The sequence below is a fragment of the Schistocerca gregaria genome, chromosome 4, assembly GCF_023897955.1.
Source record: "Schistocerca gregaria isolate iqSchGreg1 chromosome 4, iqSchGreg1.2, whole genome shotgun sequence".
Lineage (NCBI taxonomy): Eukaryota > Metazoa > Arthropoda > Insecta > Orthoptera > Acrididae > Schistocerca > Schistocerca gregaria.
Window position 1 is genome coordinate 420,681,660 of NC_064923.1, and position 21,654 is coordinate 420,703,313.

The window sequence follows — 21,654 nt, forward strand, 5'->3', positions numbered from 1 at the left end:
TCCAGGCTGCAGTCCATAGAGTGCCAATTTTGTTTCTAATGACATCCTCCCTAGGAATCCCTGCCAAGAGATCCAAATGAGAGACTATTTTACCTCTAGAATATTTTACCCATCATCATTTAACCAGACAGTAGAGCTGCACTCCCTTGAAAAAAATTACAGCTGTAGTTTCCCCTTGCTTTCAATCATTGCAGTACCACTACAACAAGGCAGTTTTGGTTGATGCTATAAGGCCAGATCAGTCACTCATCCAAACTGTTGCCCCTGCTGCAATTACTGAAACAGCTGCTGCCCCTCTGTAGAAACCACCTGTTTGTCTGAACTCTGGACAAGTACCCCTCCAATGCTGTTGCACCAACAGTATGGCTCTCTGTAACGCTGAGACTCGCAGGCCACCCCACTAGTGGCATGGTCCGTGGTTTATGGGTACACCAGTATAAATTGCAAAAGTTAGGAAATTTGTAGCAAATGTGACAAAAGCAGTATATGAACCTGGAACACCACATCATTGCTATTTTTCTGCATAAAGTGCAGTGGGAATTTTGAGGTCTGGAGTTAAAAGTCCCCAGCATTCATTGATAAAAAGCAAATCAACACAGCGAATCCCCCTACACTGAAGTGAAAAATCCGCATCATGCTCTGAAACCGTCATTGTTCACACCACCATTTGTCACTTAGACTAAAAAGTTAGTAGGATTAAGTAACTGTTTTACACAAATGTAAGTGGAAGCTGTGACTGCCACATCAATATGTAGAAGCTAGCAAGTCTATCTCTTACAGCCAATTTGGTAATTTCAAATCCAGAATATAAAACAGAAAAGTGTTGCAATACCATCAGACTGCACTGGTGTGGTTCTGTTTTACATAACAGATGATACTTTGTGTGCAGAGTCTATAGAATATGAATTATCCTGAAAAGAAACTTTTCAGCTCTCATCTAAACCTCCAACTGCAATAAGCACATCAGCCCACCAGAATCCGAAAAACAGATAAAAGCTTCTCTGTTAAAATGGCTGTTATACTGAAGTTCAACAGTGGTGGCCCCGGGATCCTAAAATGTACCTTTCACCTGTGCCTCAAAACTTAAGTCGTATTGCGTGAAGTTCCAAGGCCAAAATCCATGCGGCTCTGAGATGTGCAGTATGCAAAACAAAATATACGACACACACTTTTATTGGCAGATCTGGATTAATCTTCTAATCTGTTACACTATTAAATCAATCTGCATAAGAGTTGCCAGCTGTTGTAGCAAATTCGATGTTTTCGATGGTTTTGTAGACTGTTTGTTTAGAACGGCAACGGGATCTTCTGTACGACATCTTGGCAGCGTTCAATATAGTTGCCTGTGCAGCAGCAGCAGCGCGAATGGACACGAGACATAGTTACAATTGTAACTACTTCTGTACCACCAATAAATGGCCTGTACAAATGTAACTACTCTCAAAATGATTCTGCCATGCAACCACTGGACTACAAAATGTACAGGTGCTGGACAAGAATATGGAAACACTGTGGGAAATGTATGCTTGAACATAAATGCAGATACTAGCCAACCCTGCAGGTTTCACTTTTGTATTTGATCATGAATGGCATCTTGGCGATGTTGTCAATATGTTGCAAGTGTCAGTCAGGATCTGAACTGTGTTTTGTGAAATTGTGAGCACTTGATGTCAAAGTTAAGTGAATTTGATCGTGGCCAGATTGTTGGTGTTCGTATGGTGAGTGTATCCATGACCTAGGCAGCCAAAGTATATGGTGTTTCAAGAACAATCATATCAGAGATTTATGCCATACATGTGAAAAGTGGAATAACATCGTCCACTAAGTCACAACACAGAAGAAAGGGTTTGTTGAATTATCATGGCACAGTCTTTGAAGGGGATTGTCATCAAATATAAGAGGACAACAGCTGCAGAAATCACTACAGAACTGAATGTCACACTCACGAATCCTTTCAGCATCAAAATAACATGAAGAGTGCTCCATAAGCTGGGAATTGCAGGGTGAGTTGAAATTCCAAAACTACGTCAATGATTGCAACTGCTCATAACAGCAGAACATGGTGCCAGAGCCACAAAATGTGGACTATGGAACAATGAAGGAAGTCGTTTAAACGGATGAGTCTTGTTGAACGCTGTTTCCAGATTCTGGTCAAGTTTACATTGCAAGAGTAAAACATGAAGAGAGTTCAGTGATGATCTGGGCAGCCATATCATGATATTCAATGGGCTCAAGGTTATTCTGTGAGGTTGCATTAGTGCAGGGATTGTGTGACCATTTTGGCCGATCAGGTCCTTCTGTGGTACAATGTTTATTCCCCAGTGGTGATCTGTGTTCCAATACAACAGGGTCCATGTTCACACAGCTTGCACTGTTCAATACTGGTTTTGTGACCATGAGTATGAATTGCCACATTTCCCCTAGCCACCACAGTAATACCAATATAATTGAGCTGTTGTGATCTGCTCTGGGGAAAAAAGGTGACTGATTGATATCCATCGCAGTCATTACCCAAACTTTCCACTATTTTGCAGGAAGAGTGATATAAGATTCCTTTGAAAACCATACATGGTCTGTATTTATTCATTTCGAAATGACTGGATGTGATTTTGGGTGCCATTGGGTTTCTAGACCATATTGGGCATGGGAACGTGTTGTGGTTTTGGTGTTTCCATGTTTTTGTCCAGCCTCTGTAATTAACAAGGATGTTTGCAAAACAATTTGATCAGGCAGATGATGATGATCTGGCCAGTTGGATGTGTGGCCACGTCTGAAGAGTGAGGTCTGCAGAATGCTAAGAGACCATCCTGGTTTGGGAGAGTTGACTTGGGGACTCCAGAAGAGACGCGTCTAAGTGAGATTCAGTAGGAGAGGCCACTTGAAGTCCCTGGAGTAGAAACATCGATTACGGCATTCATGAGACTTGGCTTCCGTGCAGCACTGCTGCCAACAGCAGACACCAGCTGTGGCCTATGCCAAAAATACACACTGCCCACCACATATGCATCACCACAGGGAGATACAACCGACTGACTCGAGCACATATTCAGCTGCATTGCCAGCAGTTTGATTGTACTTGCACTACAACACTCCCATGAAAGTCTGCCTGTCAGTTCGGTTTGTCTTTTGGCAACCATGAATAAATCCTGGTATCAACCCTGAAAATTGTGTATTGTTAACTAGCTGTTTTGCTTCCCATCTCTTTGCCCATATCTTCCCACTTTCCACTCGTTCCCTTTCCCCTTAACTACTTGCCACTTCCAATCTCAAAGGTAACTAATCCTCACTACCACTGTGGTGGTATTTAAAACAAACCTGAAGTGCATTGTCATAGTGGCATTACTGGCAATGCTCTTTTGTGACGGGCATCAAATTTTAAGAGACATCATCTTTCAGATGTATAAACATGCCTACAAACTTTCGTTTATGTCGCACAACTCCTTCTTGGTGTTGCTATTCTTTTTTTAATGCATGCTTGAACATAATGCAGGTGCTAGCCCATGCCTGCAGTTTGTGCTGTAGTAGTTGACCAAGAATGGCACCTGCGCAATGTCCTCAAGAAGTTAAAAGTGCCAGTTGTCTTCAGAACAATGTTCTGCATAGTTATGAGTGTTTTATTTTGGAGTTAAGAGAATTTGAATGTGGACAAATTATTGATGCTCTTACAGTTGGTGCTTCCATAACCAAGGTAGCCAAAATGTTCAATGTTTCAAGAGGCACTGTATCAGAGATTCATACCACATACAGGGAAAGTGAAAAAATATCATCTGCAAAGTCACAACATGGGTGAAAGTATGTGTTGAGTGTTTGTGATAAACAGTCATTGAAGAGAATTATTATGAAAACTAAGAGGATGACAGCTGTGTAAGTCCCTGCAGCACAAAAATAAGAAGCAGCGAGCTCCGTAAGTACGGAATTGCGGGGAAGCTCCCAAAATCACTGGTCAGTGATGCAAATACCTGTAACAGGAAAACGTGGCGCTAAAGCCATAGAACATGTTGTGGGACTGTGCAGCATTGAGCAAAAGTCATTTGATTAGATGTGTCTAGTTGCATACTGTTGACTACTTCTGTTAAAGTTTACGTCCTAAGAGGAGTGAAACATGGTGGGCGTTTGGTAATGATGTGGGCAGCCATTTCATAGTATTCTGTGGATGCCATGTTTACTCTGCAAGGTTGTATTACTCCCAAGGATTATATGATCATTTTCGCTGATCAAGTCCATTCTGAGGTACAGTGTTTGTTCCTCACTGGTGATGCTGTGTTCCAAGATGACAGGTCACCTGTCCATACAACTTGCACTGTGTAGGACTTGTTTTGTGAGTGCGAGGATGAATTGTTGCATCTCCCCGGCCACCAATCACCAGATTTCAATGTTATTGAGGTTTTGCGGTCTATTTTTCAGAGAAACATACGTGATGGCTATCCACCTCCATCTTTTTTGCATGACCTTGCCCCATTTTACAGGAAGAATGGAATAACATTACCTTGAAAACCATACAGGTGCAGTTTTTATCCATTTTGACATCCCTGGAAGCAGTTTTCAATGACAGTGGTTTCCCTACACCATAGTGGGCATGGTAAGGTGTTCTGACTTTGATATTTCTGTATTTTTGTCTGCCCCCCTGTACACTGCTGACAGTTGATACACTACCCCCAGCTGGCTTCTTGCAACTTCTGCCAATAATCTCCATTAAAAACAAAACAGGATAACAGTTCAAAGCCAGCAGGATTAAAGGTCACACCAAAGCACCATACCTCAAGTTTCCATGAAAACAAAAATAATTTGTTGAAATCAATTAAACTTGGCAAAGTCTGTCTTGTTTACTAAACACCTCAGTTGATCTAGCTACTTAGCTCTAAAACCTAATTTGAGATCTCACCCTATTGAGCACATGCTCAGTCTCTAAACAGTAACATTTGCAAAGAAAACAGACAATTCATATGCTGAATTCCACATCTGTGAACAGGAATGCACTTTTGTATTCATGTAGGCATTATTTGAATAATGGCTTTGTTGCTCACTAAGGTTATCTTACTGACTCCGTAAATGCATGTGCTCTACCAACTGAGCTACCCAGGCATGACTCACATCCTTTCTTGCAAGTTTTGCAGGAGAGCTTCTGTGAAGTCTGAAAGGTAGGAGATGAGGTACTGGCAGAATTAAAGCCATGAGGATGGGTCGTGAGGTGTGCTTGGCTAGGTTAGTCGGTAGAGCACATGCTCACAAATTGCAAAGGTCCCGAGTTCGAGTCTTAATCTGACACAGTCATTGAGGAATGCAGTTGGAAACACCACCTCCAGCCCTGTGGGCCCATGACTTGTCAGCCATCTTCTCAGTTTCACAAGCCCCAAATCACTGCACAAAATTATTTAAAATTCAAGCCTTTCTCTCTGCCAGCTTCAGGAGCCAAATTCAGGCCTTTCAGTTGGTCATCTCCTGCTCCCACCAATAGCAGTACCCTTCAGAGCCCTGTTTTCTGCCAGAACGTTTCAGAAGGAAAACACTGCCACCGTTGGAAAGCCGCGAGCTCTTAAGTTAACCTAATAGATTGCAATCGCAATTCATATTGAAAGATTACAGAAAGACCAACTCATCGTCTCCAAAACAGCCTGAAGAAAAGGGTTTGCCTCCCAGAAACTGGAAACTGGCTATGTCACACTCAATAGCCAAGGACACAACCCCAACACAGCCAGGAAGTAGTTGACAGCCCGTGTGAAGGAATTAACATGTAGAAGATCCATTGTAAAGAGACTGACACCCCATTTGAGGATTATAGTCTCCACATAAAGGATGGAGGGAGGGCTATAGGCACATTTCCACCTTAATAAATTATTAATACCATGTCTCATCTCTTTCCTTTCAGAACAACTAAAATTCTTGTCAGTATTTAGCCTTTACCTGCCTTGTAATGATCTAGCAATTGATGCTCTGCACAATCTTATCACACAGTTGCCGCATGTTCCTACTCTGTGAGCAGTTTCACACACATCATGCTCCGTGAGCTTCACTGCCTCCTGCACCTGGGTTCAAGCTATCGAGAACTTTGTGGTGATTGAAAACCTATCATTTTAGCAGTGCTACAGATTAATTCTGTCATTGGTCTATGCTTAAGGTCTCCAACTCTCTCACACCCTGCTCAGTGGAAGGTGAGTTGTAATCTGCACTTTAGTGACCACTTTCCAATCTGGATACATCTACCAGACAGAGCACAGCACCCAAAAGTAAGCTTTACAAATGGGGACTCAGCAACCAAAACTGTGCATTGTAGAGCAACTGGTTGTGTCTGAATGCAGATAGAAGGCCCAGAAATGAATGGATCATATAACCAAACAGTTCACCACAATATTAATTCGCCCTTCGCAGGGCATCCACAAAAGCCACCTGTTCCTCAATGAAATGATGAATGCCACTCTACAATCGGGCAGACTGGTGGTTCTGCAGAACTCCAAGGACATGTCATCTGGTGAGAATCTTGCAGCCTTTAGGACAGAAATGGCAAAATGGGTACCAATAATTAAAGAGAAAGAAACAAGACCATGGCTTTAGTTTCTGATCTTCTTCACCCATTTAATTAAACAAGCAGATGTGTGCATAGCTATTTGGAGACTTTAGGTAGCGATTCGGAGACTTTACACTTTCAGAGGGGGTTGTGAGTTGCCCAACTAATTCTCTAATAAAGGACAAGAGCTTCTTTTTCTTCAAAAACGTCACCACCACTGCAAGTCAGGCTCTGGCTTTCTTTTGTTACAGTGTGATAATGAGAAGTGATGTTGGGACTTCTGTTCTACCAATGATGAACAGTACCTTCTCTTTGAGGAAGTGGACATAGCTCTGTCCACAGCAGGACACAGCTCCATGTCATTAAAAATTCTTTACTTCCTGTAAGCTGCGTTATTTTATTTTATTTACACGTCAAGTTCCATAGCACCAAATTGAGGAGCAGATCTCCAAGGTCATGGAACATGTCAGTACATGAAATTACAACATAAAAGTAATGACATAAAAATAAAATGTTTATGAACCCGAAAAAGTCAAGCTATAAGTTTAAGTAAACGCAACCAACAATACAACAAGAATCAGCTTAATTTTTCAAGGAATCCCTCGATAGAATAGTAGTAGCCATGAGGAAACTCTTCAGTTTTGATTTGAAAGCATGTGGATTACTGCTGAGATTTTTGAATTTGAGCAGTAGCTTACTGAAAATGGATGCAGCAGTATACTGCACACCTTTCTGCGCAAGAGTTAAGGAAGTCCAATCCAGATACAGGTTTGTTTCTGCCAAGTATTAACTGAGGGAAAACTGCTTATTCATGGGAATAAGCTAATATATTGTTAACAGTACAGAATACACACACACACACACACACACACACACACACACACACACACACACACACACACAAAATCATAATACCCAGACTCATAAACAGGGGTGGACAAGAGGTTCATTAACTTACACCACTTATTGCCCGAACCGTCCATTTATGAGCCAAAAATATCCTTTTAGAATGGGAAGAGCTATCCTAAAATATAATACCATAAGACATAAGCAAATGAAAATAAGCAAAGTAGTCTAATTTTTGTGTCAAACAATCACTCATTTCATGTACCATTCAAATAGTAAACATGGCAGTCTTAAGTCTTTGAACAAGATCCTGAACTTCGGCTTTCCATGACAGTTTACTATTTATCTGAACCCCTAGAAATTTGAACTGTTCAGTTTCACTAATCATATGCCCATTCTGTGAAATTAAAACGCCAGGTTGCGTTGAATTGTGTGTTAGAAACTGTAAAAACTGAGTCTTACTGTGATTTGGCGTTCATTTATTTTCTACAAGCCGAACTTAAGTCATGAACTGCACTATTTGAAACTGGGCCAATGTTGCACACAACATCCTTTACTACCAGGCAGACAGAAATATTTTAGAGTTACCTGTAATACTAGAGGGCATATCATTTATATAAATAAGGAGCAGGAGTGACCCCAACACTGGTCCCTAGGGCACCCCCCACTTGACTGTACCCCACTCAGACCCCACATCACAGTCATTCTCAATATTGTGAATAATGACCTTTTGCTGTCTGCTGCTAAATAAGAGGTCAACCAATTGTGAGCTACTGCCCTTACTATTGGAAATGTTAAGAAAGTCCTGCTCCAAATTTTAAACTAAATACAGAAAACTGAACAGTTCCCAGAGTAATGCTAGAAAGCCATTTCAGTTCCTCTCCTTAAGTCAGTGAAGGACATGTAGGTCCCAAGTAGTTGTTGTAACATTGATATGCCAGATGTGAGAGAGAGGACTTAAAAGTAGGTGGTCAGTTGGTGCCTTGTTGGTATACTAGAATTCAAGCAGCTGCTTATTCGTTACAGCCTCTATTGTAGGTGGCTGTAGAGCAGGCTTTCATATACAAGCAACATCCAATTGTTTTATAATCTTGACAAGGTCTTTTTTTATTTTTATTTTAAATTCTTACTGTCTTAACACTATTTTAGATATTGCACAATGGAAAATACAGGATGGGATGTGACAATATTATGAAAAGGAAAGTTGCCACTCACCATATTGTGGAGGTACTGAGTTGCATATAGGTTGTGTGGCTTGAGTTGCCAGAGAGCTGGTGTGTGTGTGTGTGTGTGTGTGTGTGTGTGTGTGTGTGTGTGTGTGTGTGTGTCGTCTATTTTTGACAAAGACCTTGCTGGCCGGAAGCTTATTTGTGACAGTCTTCTTTTTTTGCCTATCTGTGACTCGGCACCTCCACTATGTGGTGAATGGCAGCTTTCCTTTTCATACTATTGTTATTTTAGACATCAGAATGGAGAGATCCTACAAGATTGTTTTTTATACAAAAGTGACTACATTTTCAACAGCTCTTGATTGTATTGCATTTGTGGTAAAGTGCACTGTCCAGTGCTCTTTATTTGTGGAAGACATATTCATTTTTATTTTGTCTTCCAGTCTTGCAGCCACATATAGATTAACAGTGCATCACATCATTCAAGTCAGTTCAGAAATGAGGAAGATTCTGATACAGAGGGGCCAAGTCTACATTGGAACTAGATCAGTTTTTGTCAAGGACTATTTAACAGTACAGACAAGTATCAAGCATAGGTATTACAGGCATAACTAAATTCTGTATGGATATCAAAGGTGTTTGTATTGTGAGAAGAATATTCAGGCGAGAAAGGACTATGAGGAGACTGCAGATCCTACATTCCTTGCAAATTGAGACTCAAGAAATTTGAGAAAGCCAGAAAAGAATGAAATGCATATGAAGCACTATTAAACAGAGGAATATTAAGAATGGATTGTGTGTAAGAAACAAATAAATGATGGTTGCTTGTACACAAATGCAGTTAGCAGTGCAAATTAGTGATAGTGGATATGATAGGTTACTTCATGATTCATGCCGTGTGTTCTTACAGTAGAGTCTTTTGCAGTATTACATTAAGAATCGTATGTACAAGGCTTGATTTTTCAAAGTAAGATTGCCTTACTTTTTTAGAAATAAAAAGCATTGTTTATTTTTATAGTTGCTCACATCATTTTAAAGCTCAAACATTACTCTATTTTCCTACATAATTATCATTTCTATCAAAGCATTTTGGAGATACCACTGAGTAATGGAAGTAACCTTGTGTTTGATTTCATCAGTCTGTGATCATAGTCCACCCCATTGTTCCTTCAATTTCAGGAAAGGTGGTAATCACTAAGGGCTAGGTTTAGCATTTAGAGAGGAGCAGGGGTGGGGAAATGACAGTCCAGCCAAATCCTTCCAGGACGACTTGGTTTTGACAATAGATGCTGTGTTGAGTGTTAACATGCATCATCATCACTCCTTTGCCCAATTTCTCTCTGGCAGTTTTGGATCACCTGCCTGAGGTCCCTTAGTGTCTCACAATACCTGTCTGAAAACAGAGTCGTCGTCACTTTGCCAGCAGTTGCTTGTAGTGTTCTGTGAGCATTTGTGGGACCCATCACATGAAAAACTGTGATATGTAAATTTTTCAGACAAAATATTCTCTCAACAGCACTAGCGGAATCTCAGGAACCTGAAGAGCCAGTTCACACATGGTGATATTTTGATATTTGAGCAGTAGTGTCACATTCTTTTGAACAGTCTCATTTGAAATCAGTGGTTTCTGCTCCAGTCTTCAGTGTGAATGCCCATGCTACCAGCAGTGAACTCCCTACACCATCTGCAGACATTATGAATGGCCTTACACTTTTTGGCCATAAACTTCACACAAGTGATGATTAGTTTCGATAGGTGGAGCCCTGTTCATATTTGAAAACTAGGTAACTGCATGGATTTCATACCTGGCAGTAGCAACAGTCAGCACTTTCATTGTGGACAGGTGCTAGACACACAGTGAGTAGTGGGGAATATTAGCTTTGAGAGTGGGAAAGCTGCTGTACACGGCAGTATTGCTGGATTTTGCCAGCACTTCTCCTCAAAGATCTAAAACTTTGGAAACCTTCAGTATGAATCAACACTTGTGTATGCCATTACATGTTCTATGTCTGTTGTATTCTATTTATTAATCTTCATTCTGTGAACTACTTGTGTGATGAACAATTTCCTAGCTAGAGGTGATACATATTAAACTACCCGGATACCTGCGGCTTCACCCGTGTAAGTGCTTTTCACATGTCATACACAACTCTTCCTCTCCATATCTCTGCCCATATCCACCATCTCTTTGCCCATCTGCTCTACCCTCCCTCCTCTGCCCGTCGCCTCCTCTGCCCGTCGCCTCCTCTGCCCGTCGCCTCCTCTGCCCGTCGCCTCCTCTGCCCGTCGCCTCCTCTGCCCGTCGCCTCCTCTGCCCGTCGCCTCCTCTGCCCGTCGCCTCCTCTGCCCGTCGCCTCCTCTGCCCGTCGCCTCCTCTGCCCGTCGCCTCCTCTGCCCGTCGCCTCCTCTGCCCGTCGCCTCCTCTGCCCGTCGCCTCCTCTGCCCGTCGCCTCCTCTGCCCGTCGCCTCCTCTGCCCGTCGCCTCCTCTGCCCGTCGCCTCCTCTGCCCGTCGCCTCCTCTGCCCGTCGCCTCCTCTGCCCGTCGCCTCCTCTGCCCGTCGCCTCCTCTGCCCGTCGCCTCCTCTGCCCGTCGCCTCCTCTGCCCGTCGCCTCCTCTGCCCGTCGCCTCCTCTGCCCGTCGCCTCCTCTGCCCGTCGCCTCCTCTGCCCGTCGCCTCCTCTGCCCGTCGCCTCCTCTGCCCGTCGCCTCCTCTGCCCGTCGCCTCCTCTGCCCGTCGCCTCCTCTGCCCGTCGCCTCCTCTGCCCGTCGCCTCCTCTGCCCGTCGCCTCCTCTGCCCGTCGCCTCCTCTGCCCGTCGCCTCCTCTGCCCGTCGCCTCCTCTGCCCGTCGCCTCCTCTGCCCGTCGCCTCCTCTGCCCGTCGCCTCCTCTGCCCGTCGCCTCCTCTGCCCGTCGCCTCCTCTGCCCGTCGCCTCCTCCTCTTCTCTCTGGCTATCCCCTCCATCTATCCATCCACTCCTGCACCATTTTTTTCTTATACATCCACTCCTGCCCCCCTCACTGTCCATTCTCCCCTCTATCCATCTCAACCCTCCCACAGCTGTGCCATCAGTGCATGTGACCCTTGCAGAATAGGTAGGTACAGCAAGTCAATACTACTCCTACACACTTGCTCTGCAGGGCTGCCTACTGTAAAGGGGCCATAAAACCGCTTATTCCCCTTGATATAATGGCTGCCCTGTGAAGCAGGTCCATACAGCTGCCATTCAACATGCATGTCAAGCTGTTTTTGCCTCTATCTTCACTCTTAGTGCAGCCAGAATATTATAAACACCACAGTGCTGATGCTTGTGAAGATTGTATTTATGTGTCAAATTTGATTTAAATTGTGGCAGGGGTCTGGGAGGAGATCCTGCACATACATACTTATGCTCTGCTTTATAGATGCACACTAGTGTTTTCCCTGCAGCTTTGTCTGCATGAGTGCTCAACACATACATTGCACACATCTTCTCCTCCCCCTCTCTTGGTCTATCTCCTCGTCTGCCCATCTCCTTCTCACCCCCCTCACTGCCTGTCTCTCCTCATACCTCATCCTTCTCTGACCACCTCCTTCCCCCATATCTCTATCTGTACCCTTCTCCCCCTCTGTCAATCTCCTCCTTGCCCCTCTCTACTCATCTTTCCCTCCCACTCTCCGTGTCCATTTCTTCCTGCCTGCATATCTGCCCATCCCTTCCTGCCCTTCTCAATGTCAATGTCAGTGTCCTACCCTGTCTATATTCATCTCCTCTTCTGTCCATTAACTCTTCCCCCACATCTCGCTATTCATCCCCTATTCCCCCTCTCCCACTCCATCTCTTCTCCCTCTCTTTTTGTCCGTCTCTTTTCGTCCTTTGCAAGTGTTGCTAGTGCAAAATAAGTTGACAAAGCAAGCTAATACTGCTCCCACAATATGCTTGCTGCGCAGGGTAGTCTACATGTCAGTGACTGGATAAATCTTTTCTTGCTGATGATGTGTAGACTGCTTCGCTAAGCAAGTCAGTAACGCATCTGATGATATTCCCACATGACATGCCAGTTGTGCAGGGCTGCATATGCAGCAGGGACTTAAAAATCACATTTTTGCCAATATCTCTGCTGCTATTGAGGCTATAGGAGGTTATAAATTACACAGTGCTGATACAAAGTTTACTATTTGTGTGCCAAATCTGGATGACATATGATTCAGGTTTTTGGGAGGAGATTCTGAACATACATACACACAGTCTGCTTTTTATATTTATAATATAGTACATTATTTTGCTTACAAGTCTGACTGCATTTGTATTTAGCCTTCCTTTCTATAGTTATTTTACTCTAAAATCTTAAGTTAGCAGTACCACTGAAATAGTCTTACTAATTATTCTCCTAGATATGATTTTTGTTCTTTTTATTGTTATTTTCCGTGTATTGTTAGTGACTGTTTACTCTTTGCTGTATGTAATAAATTTATATGGATTTTTCAGATCTTGTCAAACCCAGAATTTCTTGCTGAAGGAACTGCTATTGATGATCTGATCAACGCAGACAGAGTGCTCATAGGTGGTGAAGATTCACCTGAAGGACAAGCAGCTATTGAAAAATTGTGTTGGGTGTATGAACATTGGATTTCAAGACGAAATATAATAACAACAAATACATGGTCATCTGAATTGTCTAAACTGGTAAGTGTGTAACAAATTAATATTCATACTTTGATAGGTAATGTAAATATCGTGTGGCTCCCAACCCCAGTGCGAGCCTTTCAATTTTAGGTCGTCACTTGATAGCTTCTCTCTTAATGACACTAGTCATTCTTCAACAGTTCCTAATTTTCATTCATTAATCTGAGTGAGCTACACTCCAGAATTTCTTACCCTCAGAAAAAACTGAGTTTTCATGGTGAATCAAATCCTGGATGTAAATGACTTTTGCAGCCATGAGTTAGTCACTAAGATAGATAAAACAAACAACAAGGTGAGAATAAGAACTGCTGGCTGTACAATTAATTCCTATAGAGTCATTCCCTAGCTTTTCTGCTAGTAACTGTAGCTTTATGTAATTTTAATTAGTGAATGCACTGAAATTATCACCGCCTACCTGACACTATAAAAGTTTTCCTCCCAGCTTTTAAGACCTATGAATGGTCAAGTACAGCACTCAGTTTCAGAGCATGCAGTGTAAGATAATGTACTTACTTCAGTGCTAGCTTCACAATCTGACACCCTGTTACTTTTCTCACCACCCATATCTTCAGTTATCTCATTCTGCAGCTATATGTGCTCCACATCACCATTCTGTTACTACTACTACTACTACTACTCCTCCTCCTCCTCCTCCTCCTCCTCCTCCTCCTCTCCCTCTCCACTCTTCTTTTTTTCTCTCCAAAATTTCTCCTAGCATCCCTATTTTGTCTCCTGCTTCCATGTATAGGTGCCTGCTATCTCCAAGTACAGATTGCGGCATTTAAATCCAGAAAAATGAAACTTTTTTAAAAGCAAATTTATTAAAACAAAATACAAATGAAAATCCTTTTACGCATAAGTAATGGTATCTTTAAAGAGTAACATTACTCGATGTAACCAACTTCAGCCGCAATGACCGCCTCTCGTCTTGTCCTGAAGCAATTCCACACATTCTTTAAAACAGTGCTGTCCCTATTCATGAATGCTGCTTCAGTGGTAGCACACAGAGATGCGACATTAGGGAGCCTCATCTTATTGGTAACTCTTTAAACTATGCTGCAACACTGTAGTCGAGGGGGTTCAAATATGGACTGTTTGTTGGCCATAACTCCTTTGACCAGAATATGTCAAAATTATTAGAGAGCCAGTTTTGGACTAAATGGCTTGTATGAGCTAGTGTACCATCTTGTTGCAAGACATATTGTCTCCCTGAAACCACAGTTACCATTAACGGTTTCGTAACATTCGTCAAAACTTGCAGATAAATTTCTTTTCTGACAGTTTGTCCCTTTTCAAAGTAATATCATCACCCTCACTATACGCAACACCTACTATGTAAACCGCAGACTTCTCTGAAGCATTATACTTGGCCACAATATCGTAGACAGTTGATCTCAGATACCTGAAGTTAATAAAACTGTTACATTGGGTGAACGCCTAGCGTAAAGACTTTCGATAATTGCAGCTCTGCGGTTGTACTCTGCACTTGTCTGTAACATCTTGGCCATTTTGAGATTCTGACTGTTTACTAGATGCCTATGGCTTTCAAGAATGCCAATTGCGACCTCTGGTGGAATTATGATATGGTGGGAAATTCAAATTGAAATTTGCCCAAATTTAAGTGCCGCACTCTGCATATGCGTGCCTAAAAGCATTGCACTCTGCACATACATGCCTAAAAGCTTGTCACTGCTGGCATTAATCTTGATGCAATTTCTGCTGTGGAATGTATTTTCATCTTAATATTTTTTTTTTGTCTGGAAGATTTTGACTTTCCCTAATTGAGTTTATTGTGTTAATGCCTCTGATTAATTTTTTCTTGTAGGCAGCTAATGCATTCTTGGCCCAGCGAATTTCAAGCATTAATTCACTGTCTGCTGTTTGTGAAGCAACAGGGGCAGATATTTCTGAAGTCGCACGTGCAGTGGGTCTTGATTCCAGGATTGGTCCAAAATTTTTGCAAGCATCTGTTGGTAAGACACTTATTTAAGTAACCATGATAGCTTCACATTGATTACAGGTAATTATTTCAAATGTGAAGAACACTATTACCTTAGAAGGTGCTACGTGTTGAACAATTTATTCAAAATGAGAGGAATGCTAGTATGTATGTGATGTGTAGCCTGTGTGAGGGAAGCAGTTTGGATACCACAGTATAATTTTGCAAGCACTGAGAACGGACTGTAAGGTGCAAGTATGTGTTTCTTATTTAACAGCAGTATGAATGGAAAAATGTTTTGAAAATAAGTTAAAAGATGAATATCAACAAAAGTAAAACAAGGGTAATGGAATGTAGTAGATTTAAATCAGGTAATGTTGAAGGAATTAATTATGAAATGAGACACTAAAGCTTCAAGAGTTTTATTATTTGAGCAGAAAATTATGGCCAAAACAGAGAGGATATAAAATTAGATTGGCTATGGCCCAAAGTGTGTTTCTGAAAAAGAGGAATTTGCTAACATCCGATATTAATATAAATATTGGAAAGTCATTTTTTGAAGATATTTGTCTGGAGTGTGGCCTTGTATAGGAGTGAAACTTGGGCAAGAAGCAATTTAGACAAAAAGAGAATAGAAGGTTTTTAAATGTGGCACTACAGAAAATTGTTTAAGATTAGACGGAGAAATTGAATAACTAATGAGGAGGTGATGAATCAAATTATCAGCTTGGTAATAGAAGGAAGTGGGGGCACCAGGATGGAGGGACTAAAAATGTTGTGGGTGATGAAGGGATGAATAGAGTAAGTATGCTGATATGGATGTAGGTTGCAGTAGTTAATGCAGAGATGAAAAGTTCCACATGGTATATAATAATGTGGACAGAGGCATCGAACTGGTACTCAGACTGAATAAGAAGAAGACATGATTTACGATATTAGCCAATGAAAATTTACAGAGCAATTGCTGATCATGTTGTTGTTGTGTGTGTAGCAAAGGAATCTTTTATCATATTTTATGTATAGCTAAGTGAATCACAGTAATTAATGAAATGATTAAGATGTTTTGGGAAGAATATAGAAGATACAGTATGAATGGACTAGAAATTGTCAAGAATATCTAGAAAATGTTTATTCTATGACACCATAAATGAGCAGAACACTAGAAAAATGTATACATGTGTGATCTGCAATCAACAGGAGTCAGTGAGAGACACCTTATAGATAGCCTATGTATAATGAAAACTGAATTGCCCAACTTTGGCAAAACTTTTCCCATTGTGTAACTGTGTCGTCATGTTGTTTTGTAGACCAATGTTCCAACCACTGTTCCAAGTGGTCTCCATTAGGGTGGCAAATTTACTTTTAGGACCAGTCCCACAATCAAACCTTATATAGTATAATTTCATAAATACTTTGAATGGTGCTAGGTGATCTCACAGCACCAATGCTATTTTGTGGGTGGTGTCCTGCTTGTGGCAGTGATAGTGTTGGGCAGGGTGGGTAGAGGGAAAGGGAGGCAGGGAGTGGGACTGGGGACGGGTGGCTAGCAGTCAGAGAGAGGCAGCCGGCGAAGAATTGTGAGTGGTTGTGGGATGGAGGCATCGCTCTCAGCATCCCCCACAGTAACTGCAAAGTTAAATTGTGCATACAATAGATGTTTTTGGATGTTGTGTTTACTGTCACATCTCTCGGTGCAGCTTCCCAAATGCCATCGAATCTTAGGCCAGCTTCTGTTGACAGCCAAGGCGAGAGTTGCCTGTATCTGTCATTGTGCTTCATGTTGGCAGGCTGCTTCACGATTTATGCCACTTCTTGTATTTTACTATTGAAAGTAGGTGACTGTGCAGCTAGTACATAAAAGCTTTCCAGAACAGTACAGTGTGATTTAAACTTATTGTGGTGTTCCATCATGGCAGACTTGTTTTTCTGTCTGAGGCATTTGAGCCTTTAATGTTTCGTTGCCTGATTGGATCTGTAATTCACTTAAAAGAAAATACAACTGGTCAAACTGAAACCCGCATCATGAAAAATACTGATACCACATCATTACTATAAGTGAAATGACTGATACCTTCTGGAATGAAATAACATGCTCCTAAAACCATAACAGTCTGTAAATTTGTTTCTGTAATATTTACATTTAAAAAATGAAACCCAAGTTATTACAGTCTGGCAGTTCTTTTGTATTGTTTTTGTCCTTCAATAAAATATTAATATATCTCCCATGAGAAATGGTTAATAATTACTGAAAAGTTAAAATTACAGACGTGAACTGGGATATAAACCTGAATCCCTGCCTCAGGCTGTATGCTTCTTCTTATGCTATCAATATCTGTCTTATTATTGACACTTTCCTCCATAATCTCTCAACTTCACCACACAATCTTGTCAGAAATGGTCACAGTGGCATAGAATCAATTAAAGAAAGAAAGAAAGAAGTCATCTCTAGTCTAAAATAACTCTTGTACTTCTGTATAATGTTTCAGAAAAAGTGTGCAAAGTGCAGCTAAGGTGTAGCATTAATTTTAATGTGGTGTATTTTCTTACACAGGGTTTGGTGGTAGCTGTTTCCAGAAGGATATACTTAATCTTGTGTACATCTGTGAATGTCTTAACCTCCCAGAAGTTGCAGCTTACTGGCAACAGGTTAGTGTTATTATTGTTTATAATGACATTTTTCATCAATATCACTTTGCATTTTAGTAAAAATTACTAGATTTTATAACAATGTGTTTATAAGTCTATTCATGATCATCCATTCCTAAAACGTATTTGGCTATATTCTGAATTTAATGCCATTCTGATTCTTCATACTAATGAAGGCTACAGTGCTGTACCAAGTTCTGGCTGTTGATCTTCATCGGTTGTCTGGTGCCTCCAAACTCTTCAGTAACATTAGTCATGAGAATGATGTGAAAGGTGTGGTAATCTGGATAGTACCCTCTTCTCTGATCTTACCTTCTGTGTAGAAGAATTTTAAATCTCTGGCTTGGTGCCGTGCATTGTTCAGATAGGTCCCCAGATACTGAATATATAATGCTGACTAAAGAGATAGAAATGGTTCAACAATTTTACAAATGTAACTCAAATATCAGCAAACAGAAAATGCGAAGGGTTATTTCAAATGAAGGAGGGAAAAAAGACAATTGATATCTGAGATAATGGAGAAATACTGGTCCAACAGTAAACTGAAAAACCCTTTTAATAAAATTGTGTAAAATGGTCCATTGGATGCCATAAAATGTAAATAATAATAATGATGATGGTGATCCATTGTTCTTCCTAGTGGTCCTGGTTTATCCATTTGTTTTTGAATCATTTCTTATGTCAATGGCAGTTGCTGGATTATGTCTCGAAAAGCCATGGACTAGAATAGACCCTTGTGGTGCCCCACACTTCATAACACCGTTATAGTAACCCTATATATTCTCTTCATGTTGACACTAGAGGATGAGCTTCTGCTTGAAACTTTTATAGATGTAGAAGGAAGTGTTGGTTAACTTTTCCCCTAATTCCATAATGCTCCAGTTTGTGCATGGCCTTGACAAGCAAGTGCTGCTATTAAATTAATAAACCTTGCCAGATGAAGAGCACCTCAGAAAACTTGGCCTTCATTGGCTGAATACAGGTTTCGTGAACTTGCATTACCTGAGCTGGGATCTGGTGAGGACTACCAGTCCTCTAGAACTGTAAGTTCTGAGCATGCTTCAGCGACCACTGTGGGGTTAGCCGGTGGAATGTTGTGTGTCACAGGAAACAAGGATCCTGATTTAATCACCCACAATTCTAGGATGGTACAAACCTATCTGTCGTCACCAGGCAACCTCTGAGGGCTGAGGAACCTGCGACATTTCAGTTGTGTAATGCTTACCCAGGCAAGCAGGGCTCCGTATGGGTGAATCTTTACATCCCAAGCTGCTCATGGGAACACCATGACGAAAACCACTCCAAATGTGATAGGTGTGTTGTCTGCAAGAATTCACAACCACATGGCAAAAAGAGTAAGAGAAGTGTTTCCTTCTGATAGTCTGATTAAAATTAGTAAAGGGTCTAATATGTAATCAAACAAAATGATTTACTAAAAATATAGAGGGGATGTTTGAAAAAAGTGCCTCCTTTCTATATCCATAAAGGTTTAGAATGGCTATGCTGGTATTGTAAAATCTGTGTAAAGATTATGAAATCATAGATTGCTGAAGGAATGCTTTGACAGTGTTTATAGAAAAGGTAATCTAAAAAGTGTGTCTCTCAACTTGCCTTTTCCCCTACCAACCTCCAAGGGAAAACTGACTGGGAAAGTAGCATGACGTTTGGATCCAAATATGTCGCAGGTACCGTAACATGTAATAATAGCACACCTAACTGATGAGGAGGATATCATGGAGTTAGATGCCTTGCCACTACACACAGAGTGCCTCCCCCGCAATCTGTCAGTGCCTCACCGTCCCAGCACAAAGATAGGAGGAAATTAAAAAAACAAAACACTAAAATGGCTCCTATACTTCAGTGGAACAAGAATGGATACAGGACACATGGATCAACTGAGGCTCCACATATTAGGCAAACCCTTCTGCCTATGTTTCCAAGATTCCGCTTTAATTTGTTGATCATGGACATCAAGCAGTTTTATGTACCGTTAACCGTCCCAAGCAGAAAAGCTGCTTTGTTGGTGTTGCACAATTTTGACTAAGGTAAACTGAACCTGCAGTAAATGATGGTAGCCCCAGGCAATAAGTAAAGGTACACCAGGGAAATGGTAGCGAGGGGCATGAGAGGACTCTAGGTGCACTCAGTGTGTGTGTGGGGGGGGGGGGGGGGGGGGGGGGGGAGGGAGGGGAGGGAGGGGGTGCGGCAACCATTGATGGAACAGGGTGCAATCAACTGCAAGCTGTGGTGAATGTTAAAACAAATGATGCCTCTCCTGTGGGCTTTGAGTTAATACATCAATCATTCCAGCAGTTGGCAGTGAAGATTTGAAAAGAACAGCCTCACACATGTTTCTACAAAGCTCACAATTTGTAGCATTTTTTCCAGAACTAATAGTGGCTCCCTTGCTCTGAGTGGAAGGCTCTGCAGGAGAGACGCTCAGTAGCTCGGTACGGGCTTTTGTTAAAGTTTTGAGAACATACCTTCACCGAGCAGTCAAGCAGTATATTGCTCCCTCCTACGTATATCTCACGAAGCGACCATGAGGATAAAATCAGAGAGATTAGAGCCCACACAGAAGCATACCGACAATCCTTCTTTCCACGAACAATACGAGACTGGAATAGAAGGGAGAACCGATAGAGGTACTCGGGGTACCCTCCGCCACACACCGTCAGGTGGCTTGCGGAGTATGGATGTAGATGTAGAGTTGAGTGGAAGGACTGAACCAGATACTTCAAGAGTTCTGTGACAAGGTAGGCTGCGAGTTTCTGGACTTGTGCCATAGGGTTGAGTACTGTAGGGTCCCCCTAAATGGGCCAGGTGTGCAGTGCACATTAGAGGCTGCTTTGCAGACAGTTGACTGTGAGTGGCATAAACACAAGGGTTTTTCAGATTGACTCTCCATCCAGTACAGCTAATGAATGTTATGAGAGACCTGAAAGTGTTGGTTAAGATCCAAAGGAATGTTCCCCCCAAAGGTGAGAGTATTCAAATCCTAGTACTTGACTGCTGAAGCATTCACAACAAAGTGTCATAGTTTAAAGTGCTTCTGAGAAGCAGTGACACTCATGCAATTCTAGGAACAGGGAAGCTGGCTAAAACTGAAAGTTGATAGCAGTGCAATTTTAGGGAAAATTTAAGTGTGTATTGAAAGTATGGGATAATGGCAAATGGAGGTGCGTATTTGTCACAGTAGACAAACTCACATCTAACGAGATATAAATTGAAGCTACATGCAAGATTGTTTGTGCAGGAATCAATATTGGGATGGGATAAAATTGTAATTGAATCCTTCTTTTGGCCAGCAGGCTCACCTCCTAACATAACCGAAAACTTTTAGTGAAGTCCTCAGTCTGCTTGTCCATAAGTTCCCCAGTCATACTGTAATCATCAGTGGAGATTTTGATCAACCAATATGAACTGGAAAATTACAGTTTTGTTAGTGGTGGCTGTGACAAGATGTCCTCTCAAACATTATTAAATGCCTTCTCTGAAAACTACTTGGAACAAATAGTTCAGAATCCCACTCATGATGGAAATAAATCTAATGACAACAAACAGACCTGACTTATTTGAGGATCAGTCACTGGTATCAGTGACCAAGAGGCAGTTCTGGCAACAGTGACAACCAAAGTATAAAAGGCAACTAAAACAAGTAGAAAGATTTGTATGTTTGGAAAGACTAGATAAAAGAGATAGTGTCTTTTCTCAATGAGGACATTCAAACTTCTATCACAGGACGGGGTCATGTCGAGGAAACATAGTTAAAGTATAATAGTTGACCATGCATTGGACAGATTTGAACCCAATAGAAAAGTTCATAATGGAGGAAGGGGAGGGGGGAAGCTCTTCATGGTAAACAAGCACTGTAAAGAAACTTCTAAA

The 21,654-nt window shown here is 41.6% G+C and overlaps 1 protein-coding gene across 4 annotated transcripts in view; it reads left to right on the forward strand.

Annotated features, from left to right (window-relative positions):
* Positions 1-21,654, forward strand: part of LOC126266657 (UDP-glucose 6-dehydrogenase) — an 80,879-nt gene that overhangs the window by 33,089 nt on the left and 26,136 nt on the right. For all 4 annotated transcript variants that reach the window (XM_049971071.1, XM_049971070.1, XM_049971072.1 and 1 more), the window contains exons 5-7: positions 12,984-13,181; positions 15,007-15,154; positions 17,672-17,766. In XM_049971071.1, coding sequence (XP_049827028.1) covers positions 12,984-13,181; positions 15,007-15,154; positions 17,672-17,766 — 441 coding nt within the window. The remainder of the gene's footprint in view (positions 1-12,983; positions 13,182-15,006; positions 15,155-17,671; positions 17,767-21,654) is intronic.